Source organism: Musca autumnalis, unplaced genomic scaffold (assembly GCF_047663935.1).
Source record: "Musca autumnalis isolate F117 unplaced genomic scaffold, ASM4766393v1 scaffold_2, whole genome shotgun sequence".
NCBI lineage: Eukaryota > Metazoa > Arthropoda > Insecta > Diptera > Muscidae > Musca > Musca autumnalis.
In genome coordinates, this window is record NW_027411755.1 from 118,723,160 (window position 1) to 118,732,914 (window position 9,755).

At 35.4% G+C, this 9,755-nt stretch overlaps 1 protein-coding gene across 1 annotated transcript; it reads right to left on the reverse strand.

The window, feature by feature from the left end:
* Positions 1-6,572: 6,572 nt before the first annotated feature.
* LOC141394526 (uncharacterized) lies at positions 6,573-9,475 on the reverse strand. Its single transcript, XM_073969079.1, has 3 exons — positions 9,191-9,475; positions 6,897-7,787; positions 6,573-6,817 (listed from the first exon to the last, which is right to left on the reverse strand). Exons 1-3 carry the CDS (start codon positions 9,432-9,434, stop codon positions 6,609-6,611), a joined length of 1,344 nt encoding a protein of 447 aa, XP_073825180.1. The 5' UTR covers positions 9,435-9,475; the 3' UTR covers positions 6,573-6,608.
* Between the last annotated feature and the right edge of the window lie 280 nt (positions 9,476-9,755).

Sequence of the window (9,755 nt, forward strand, 5' to 3'; positions counted from 1 at the left end):
GGTTTGTGCGGAACATTTTTTTATAATAAAACGGATTTAACTTTAGTTTAGGTATTAATAGGCAAAAGTTCATTCATTTTCACTACAGGAAATCATTTTTGAGAAAAAATTTCAAAAAGTCATAACCCTAGTAAGCGCCTTCCATTTAAATAGGTTCAAGAGCACCGTGGTCTACCAAAGGCTAAGCATGACTAACAAATTGGAAAATTTTGGAGTTCGAAGTGGCCGATATAGTGGAAGAGAAATAATAGCTGAGGACTCCATGATTGTCTTTGACATCAGCCTGGACATAGAACACCGCGTAATTACTTGGTCCAATGTCGAAGTACAGATAAAGGTAGACATTGCTCAAGTACAGAATTTTACGAGATCACCATAAATGTCCGTGTGCTGAAAGTGGAATCTGCCGATAATTTTTCGGTAGGAAATCGAAAAGATCTCGCAAGGGAGAAGACAAAGCTAAGATGAACATATTGCAAAAGATAAGCCCGATAAAGACCAGATTATACTTAAAAGGAGGAAGATCACGACGAAAGAAGAAAATATGTTACTTTCCCAACAGGTATTTAAGAGATTCTCCCAGTATGCCATTCAAAGGAGCGACAGTCCAAAGTCAAAGATGAAGGAGGTACGTTTACATGTGTTTTCATTCATTTGATGTCAAACTGAATCAAGATAACGCCATTATCATGAAAACGCCATTACCATTATCATGCCGAAGTTTTTAGGCAGTTTACAAACATATGACCCGAATGATTAGAAAGAGCGCAACAAAGAAAACAAACCCTATAGGAAATGTCTATAGTGAATCTATACTGACTTACCACTGAAATTGTCAACAGTACTACTGACAAACTGTAAACAACTCTTGTAATTTTCCATAGACATTTCCTATGAACGTGTCATTCGAAAATCAGTAGTGACATTGGCACTAGTATGCCAGTAGTTGCTGAGGGACCATGTGCCGACATTGGAGGTAGTGAGTCAGTAGAGACATTAGAAGTAGTGAGACAATAGAGACATTGGAGGTAGTGAGTCAATAGTTCATAAAGGGCATATGCTGATACTGGTACTAGGTTTTGGCTACAAAGTTTTTGGTCTATTTGCAACTTTTTATTGATTAAAAAGCTATATGGTACATATAATAAGACGATAAACTTGCACTTTCTTTAAATAGTATATTTTATTAAGGAAAAACATATACATAATATTGAAAATGCTAAAATAGTAGAAATTGCGTATTACAGTCCACAGATTCCACATACATAAGTACAGAATTAATAAATAAAACCAATGTTTTCAAGGCTTGCTAAACATTTAAATAACAACAAAATCGTTTCCAAAAGTCAATTGTTAACATTTGTCAATAGATGGAGTTAAGCTCTGTTGTTACGATATCATAACAACATTCTGTTAAGTAGTTAACGATTTCAGGCGTTTTTAACCGCTTAGTTCATATTCCATGAACTGGAAACTGCTATGGAATACAATCCTAAGTCCAACTTTTTGCTTTCCTACAATTCGTATAAGCCTAAATGCACTTTAAAGGAGTTTTTAACATTAACATACCCCTGTTGTTGATAAAATGTTTATATACTTTGTTTCATAAACATATTTGCATTATGCACCTTTTCCAGTCTTTACAATTCTATGTCTTTGACAATCTTCTCTAAAGGTTCCACAAAATGTCTAACTGTCGAAGTTTCACCACAAATGTTAGCCGGCTCAACATTTTTATTTTGATATTGAATTGTCTATATTTTCACTTGTCTTTTATAATTTCTTTTGCTCATACTTCTTTTTATTAAAATTATATACCTTAAGTTTAATCACTCGTTAAATTCACGATATTTTATTGATTTTTCACACAAACAAATTTTTTGCGAACCGCCATTACGAAAATGAAGAAAAAATAAGAAGATGCTTAGTTGAGCTATCAGGGGCTCAATACTGTTTATATGAAAATGTGAAATGAAAACCGTTATAAAGGAAAAAACTGTCAAAATTATAAAGGAAATATTTTTCATTTCAAATTTTCATAGAACAAGAATCCAGCCCCAGTTGTCAATATAAACAATGCTTTTTCTTATTAAGGAAAGAGTATCAACATAGACAATAGTAGACAAAGATGTGATATATCGAAACATGACCCCAAGCTTCCTACAGGGAATGTTTTGATTTGTTTTTGTTTTGTAGCTTGCATACAAACCTACTAACACACTAGGTCTGTACGATAACCCAAAAATTGTACAAATTCGTAAAAATTTTTACTGAATACTGTTCGATAACAAAATTATCCACCAAAAGGAAGCAAGTTGAGAGAGATTTTTTGGCACTTCTGTGACTGAGAACTTGCAAATTTTTGCTAGGAAAATTTGTCCCGCAAAAATTTGCAAGTCTGATCACCTCACTTTTAATCAGCTGTTTAATGTAAACAACTTGAAATGTTAACATTTGACCAAGAAAATTTCACAATTGGACATTTTTTTAGATTCTAAAGCATTGTGGATAGGATTATTGCTTTAAATAAGTAAATGTAATTTTAAAATTTTTGTTCCATTTGGTTTAAATTATCAAAAGAAACAAAAACAATTTTCATACGTTTTCGGAAACAGCTGACTTTCTTGCAAGTTCTTACAAAATATTGTTCGAAAAATATCTGTAATTTTTCTTGCTTGAGAGAGTAAAATTCATTGAGAGAGGTTGCTGGAACGTTCTGAGTAATTGTTGCTGGGAAAGTTATCGTACACACCTACTGTCATAAGTTGCCAATATTTTTTAAAACATTCACAACATTTGTCAGCTCTCTTCTTGATCACCCATGGTGATGGCACAATTACCAGGTAGATGCATCAGCCAACAACTACAACAAAAACCAGGGAACAAGACGGGTAGACACACACACGCCCTATTTTTTGACATTTTTACCACAGGTAGGTCTCGTTCTCCTGAACACAAAAAATATACACTTCACCCCGGTTAACTACCTCTCATAAAATTCCAAAAAAATGAGGCAGTTATGCGGGAAAGGCAGTTACGAAAATCCCGCATAGTTACCTCATGTGGGTAGTTATAAAAATCTCATCTCAACCTTACAAAAAATGACAACAATTAGAACATAATCGTCAAAAAACAAAACGGTGTATAGTAGAATAGTTCATTTCAAGTCTAAAAAGATATAAGTTATATTATTTAACGCATAAGAAATTTAGTCATCAGTGAGCATAACATATTACTGGACATCTTCATCACAATTCCGGTAGACATCGAAATTGATTATCTCAGAAATACACCAGCGTGGGCAATAAACCGATAAAAGTATTATTGTATGTTCCTTTTGGGGAAAATATTTGACGGGCAAATATCCGAATTGGGTACTTATAGAAAAGTAGTTAACCGGGAAAGTTTGAACTCATTTATATGAAAAAACTTTGGGGATTTAAGTTGTGAGGCAATTAAACGGGAAAGGCAGTTAAGCAGAAAGGTAGATAACCGGGGTGCAGTGTATATATGTTATCTCTGGGAAGTCCATACTTCCCGAGATATAAAGTTCAAAATGTTCTTTTTTTCCTATGGACAAGGGCAAATATAGGGAACGGGAACAAAAATTTATTTTAAATTATAATTTTTTTCTAATTAGCAGGCCTTCGGTCGGGGATTTATGACTTTCTCCTATGGACAGGTGTAAGTCTCGGGAACGGGCACAATATTTTCTTTTAAATAAGATTTTTTTTCTAAATAGTAGAGTTGTACAATCTAGTTCATTTGAAAGATCTAGTTCAATAGTTCAGATCTTTTAACTGAACTAGTTCAGTAATCTAGTTCATAGTTCACTAACCAGTTCAATCATTCGGATCATAATCGTTCAATCAAACGCATACATACACCAAATAGAAACAAACAATAGAATAATATAATTTAAATACACCAGAACAAAAGTATTAAATTTACGTGTTTTATTCCATTCATAAAGAAAGATTAAGTTGGTATTAATTTAAGAATACACGTCCTTCATTTAGTTGGTTGGCAAAAATCTTATGTTGTGTTTGTGTGTGTAGAAACTGTCAATGCGAAAAAGCTTTGTGCGTGTGTGCTTCTTTTTATTTATTTTCTATCCAAAACCAGGCACTTTCAATATGGGAATATGTGGAATTTGTTGTGTTTTTGAAGAAATCTTCACTTTCGAACAGCTATTCATTGTACCTTGATCCAAAACGTAAACAAACTCATCACATTACGAAGGCACCACTTAACACAGACGACGGCGTTTCTTTATGCATATGTGAACGACATGTTGAACTAGATTGTGAATCGTTCGTTCGTTGATCGTACGGTCGCTGACTGATTATAGTTCAGTGAACTATTGAACTATATCAACTGATCTAGTTCATTCGCTCTATTCATTGAATCGTTCAATTGAACTAGTTCGTTCATGAACTATACAACTCTACTAAATAGCCGGCGTTCGGCCGGACACTTAAGACTTTCTTTCACCTATGGATAAGTGCAAATCTTGGGAACGGAAACAAAACTTTATTTTATGTTATTAATTATACCCACAGCATTTATGCTAACGAGGGTATATACACTTTCATACGGGCAAAATGTACCTCGTCGAAATAATGGTTTTGAACCCCAAGTATGTTTGGACGAAATGTGTTTCAGACAATTTGGAGTTGATTTAACAATGTCCGTCCGTCTGTCCGCTGGCTGGCTGGAGCGCACGATAACTCTCGAACGGATCAACCGATTCGGTCCAAAATTTTGCTTTCGTAATATTTTGTCCAAACTTAGTTTAAGTTCGAAGATGGGTTATATCGGTCCACTCCTTCCGGTACCTCCCCCACATATGTTCGAAAATGTTCGGAAGATTTGTGCGCACGATAACTCTTGAAGGGAGTAACCGATTTGGTCCATACTCTGCCCATCGTGAAATGTGTACCAGACTTAGATAAGGTTTCAATATGGACTCAATCGGCCCACCCTTCGGATACCTCCCACAATAAATTTCGTTAAAGTTCAGTTTAGGACCTGCTCTCGAATCGCTTTGATTTTTGTTGCAGCAACTTGTATTCACTGCCCCCCATACGACGGTACAAGTTTAATCAGGGGCAAGTCCATATTTCCTGAAAAAATAGCCTGAAAGTTGCAAAAAACCCCAATGACACCGTGTGTAGTGGTTGGAACGCAATACAATGTGGCCTTCGTAATATTTTGTGCACACTTAGTTTAAGTTTGAAGATAAGCCATATCCGGTCCACTCCTTCAGGTACCTCCCCCACAAAAGTTAAAAATTTTTCCGAAAATTTGTGCGCACGATAACTCTTGACGGGAGTGACCGATTTGGTCCATGGTTACACATCCTAATATATCTACCAGATATAGATCAGGGTAAAATATGGACTATATTTGTCCACTCCTTCGGGTACCTCCAACACAAAATTTTGGATAAATTCACTTTAAGACCTGCACTTGAATCACTTTGATTTTTGTTGAAGCAACTTGCATTCGCTGCCTCAATTACAACAGTAAAACTTTTTTCTGGGGCAAGTTCATACTTCTTGAGAAAACAGTGGTGTCTCGAACCGAATACTGTGTTCGTCCACACTTTGGATATCGTAATATTTCTTCGAATATTATATGGAATTCGAAGGTGGTGTTTATAGGTCCACCCCTTCCGGTGCCTCCCCACAAAAGTTCGAAAATACTCGCAATATCTCACAAACAGAGCAACCGATTTGGTCCAAACTTTGAATATCGAAATACTTTGTCCAAACTTAGTTCATGTTCAAATTTGGGCCTAAATAAATAAGGGTTTGAGAATCCTTCGTAGGCTTGTATGGTACAAAAGCTCTATCTATCGATATCCCCCCCAAAATGTTTGAGCTTCAATCCAATCCATTATTTATATATTTCAAATTTTTATTATAATAAAAATTACAATAAAATTACAAATAGTGATTTCAGCTGGGATTTGAACCCACGTCCTTGAAAACATATCAAAAAATGTTGTCACGGCGTGTTAGCGTTCAAAGCCAAAACTCATAACTTCAAAGGCAGCGCAAAAAAAGCATTTGTCGTGAAGAAAATACATTTCTGTGGCCAAGTATCCGCGTAAATGTACAAAAACACATTTGCATTTGAAAAACGATAAGTTCTAGGACAGAGAAGCCATTACATAGTCGATACGTCCGAAGATTTGCTTTACCACCAATGAAACCAAGTAACGTAATTGGTGACTATGTGGGTTCGAGTCCTTGGCTTTCCTTTTTCACTTGCAAATAATTTCCGATCATCAAGCTTAACTCTAAACGAGAAAATTAATAAAAAATTTCTATTATTTGTATATGTTTTGCATCATATCTCCAAAATTAATTAATTTTTAATTGTTTTCTTAATGTTTTGTTTTGCAAGAATATTCGAACGCAAAGCAAAGTTCCTAATATTTTCTGCGATAAAGGGCCGATCTGACAGGACAAAACCCCAGTGTAATTAAACAGATTTTAGTAAAACGCGTAATATAAGTTGTCTATTCCATTGAATATCTGTCATGTAAAACAAAAGGAAAATAATTTACTTTAGAGCACGATTTATTTCCTCAGGCGAATTTACAAGTGGTGGAATAGGATTTTAACAAGAACTACGCCCAAAACAGCTATTGTTGATAGTTTAAAAGTCGACGATGAATTGCAATCGCTGTACAAACAGATATCACATTTTTCCAGGGGAACACCAGTATTCGTTTTAACCACTTCGCATGCCGTTTGCGTTGGTGTTATTGCTACGCAGCCCTTTTCGGTGATGGTATCGCCATCATCTGTGTGACATAAAACAGAAGAAGAATAATTCATTACAAAATGTTATATGAATTAACTGTGAAATAGTATGGAACTCACCTAGATATTTAACAGAATAACAAGCAAATCTATCATCTGTTCCGGGAGGATTTAGTGGGTTCTTGGTGGTAGTCGAACTAGTTGTGGATTCTGTTGATGCAGAAGTTGTAGTAGATTCGGTAGATGATGATGATGTTTCAGTAGCTGAAGTAGTCGTTGTTGATCCTGTTGTAGAAGTTGTATCGGTGCTTCCAGTAGATGTTGTTGATTCCGATGGTGATGAAGCGCTAGTTGTTGTGGATGATGTTGATGAATCGGTAGAAGAAGTGGATGCTGTTGTTGTAGACGTAGGTTCTGTAGATGAAGATGATGGATTAATTGATTCCGTTGTTGTTGAAGACGAGGAGGATTCTGTAGTGGAAGTGATTATTGTTGTCGTTGTAGAGTCTGTTGCTGTTGGTGTACTCGATGAAGATGTTGTTGGTTCCGCTGTCGTTGGTGTCGAAGATGGATTGTTTGATTCTGTTGTTGTTGACGATGAAGTAGATCCTACAGCAGTAGTGGTTGTTGGTGTAGTTGTAGAGTCTGTTGCTGTTGGTGTACTCGATGAAGATGTTGTTGGTTCCGCTGTCGTTGTTGTCGAAGACGGATTGTTTGATTCTGTTGTTGTTGACGATGAAGTAGATCCTGCTGTTGTTGATGTTGTCGTAGATTCCACTGGTGTTGTAGACTCATCCGAACCTGACAATGATTTCTGTGAAACATCTCTTGGTAATCTTCCGTGTAATCTGTAAATCCTAGTTTCAGGTGTCGAAACTGTTGAAGGAGGAGTGGAAGCTGTCGATGTTGTTAAACCGTGTGTTTCTTCCGAGCATGTCACCAAACTCATTGTGTCCTTGCTGCCGCAATTATCCCCTCGACATTGATAGCATCGGAAGTCATCTCCAAACGCTATTAATTAATTCAAAATTAATTGAACCATTAGAAACAAATAATAAAGTGCGGGATAATTGTTAATCGGAGGCCCTATACATACTAAATATGTATGCATATTCTTAGTGACGACTGATATCGCAGTAGATCTAAGAGAGAATTATGTTGTGACCAGAATGTTTGTAATGATATCCTAATTGGATTTCTTATGATCATTTGCGATGTAGCCATTTTTGTACTGTAAAATTTCTCAACACAGGTTCAAGGTCCTCCTTAAAAGATATGTGCAAGTTTTAGTATATCCCCCAATAAACTGTACCTACCTCCTGGAGGTATTTTTAAGGTAACGGTCACATTTTTCAAACGAATTGCCATTAATTTGGGGTTTCTAAATTCTTTTTCAATACGTACAATTTTCAAATTTTGGTCCTCAGTAATTCAAAACATTCCAGCGTGATTTGAGAGGACTTAAAATCCTCAGGGACAAAACTAAAAGCCACATCTCGTATAAAGCAAACTTATAGTTGGTGGCATTGACATGGTTTTACGAAAAAAAAACATATTCATAAATAGTTTTCTAACTTCCTTAAAAATAAATTTTAGTTTTTCTGGTATTTTAATATCAGTACTATACATTTTAGTTGAGTTTTACTAATGTTGAGAAAATTTGGGAGACTCCCTTTAAAAAATCCAGCTGCCATCATCTGCCCCCCAGTAAGTTATTCGCCTTATACCACGTCCGTAAAACCGTCGAAAATCCGAAAATCGGGATGTACGATTATATGGGAGTTATACCTAAACTTGCATCTATATTCAATATTTTTTGCAAGGAGGTATTTTATGTATTGAGAACTCAAAATTCACAATTGCAGCCAAATCGGTTAGAAATTGTTGGAAAAATAGTCCAAAATTCCGAAAATCGGGAGGTACGCTTATATGCGGTCTATACCTAAAGGTAGACCTATACTGAACATTTTCTGCAAGAAGGTATTTTGTTCACTCAGAACTCAAAATGCAAAATTACAAGAAAATCAGTTGGATAATTTGGCTAAAATCGTCAAAATACTGAAAATCGAGCGGTACATTTATATGGGGGCTATACCTAAACGTGGACCTATAATGAACATTTTTTGCGAGGATGTATTCTGTTCATTCAGAACTCAAAATGCAAAATTTCAACCAAATCGATTGGAAAGTATGTCTAAATTCGTCAAAATACCAAAAATCGGTAGACCCCATTATATGGTGTCTATACGTAAATGTGTAGCTACATCCACTAAAATTTTTTCTATATTTTTACCTCGTTATAATCCTATGTTTAACATTTCGAGGCGGTAGCTCGATTAGAACTATTTGTGGTACTACTTTCCATACAAGTGGGACCACAGTGCGCACTGGCCCATTTTTTATTTAATATTCACCTTGATTTGTTGTTAATAGGAAACAAATTAATAACACAATTCCAAATTTCATTTTGTTTACACCAATATATTTATTATCCACTGTCCTTATTTTTCTTCTCCTTTCTTTCCACGATATTTTAACGTTGAATTTTCGATTGGAACTGAATTGAAATCTATTTGTACGTGAATATTTTTGTTTTTTGATTGCAATGGCCAATTGATAAAGAAAATCGTTGATAAATTGCAACACACAAATCCCCATGTAAAATATTGGCAATGCAATCAGTAATGGTAAAACAACAATAGGCACAGTAACAATGGCAAGTATTTTAAAATCCCCTAAAAATACCCTAGACTCAAATGGGCCATAAAAGATATCATAAGTTTGTTGACGATTTGGGCGATATTTTTCAATGCAGCAGAAAGTTGATAAGTAATTTCTGCGAAATCAAATGCTGATAAACTTAATTTAATTGGTCTGCAGCAAAAAGAAAGGTCAATGTTATTTCACACCCACCCACATGACGAATTTTGCAATGCGTTTGAGGCGTTTTGGTCTTATCCGGTTATAGGCGAAACAGTT

Excerpts from the sequence above, each read along its gene's own strand:
- LOC141394526 (XM_073969079.1), bottom strand. The coding sequence starts at position 9,434 with ATGGGGATTTGTGTGTTGCAATTTATCAACGATTTTCTTTATCAATTG. Across the intron at positions 7,788-9,190 it reads CCTATTAACAACAAATCAAG|CGTTTGGAGATGACTTCCGA; the intron begins GTGAATATTAAA and ends ATTAATTAATAG. Across the intron at positions 6,818-6,896 it reads TTATTCTGTTAAATATCTAG|ATGATGGCGATACCATCACC; the intron begins GTGAGTTCCATA and ends TATGTCACACAG.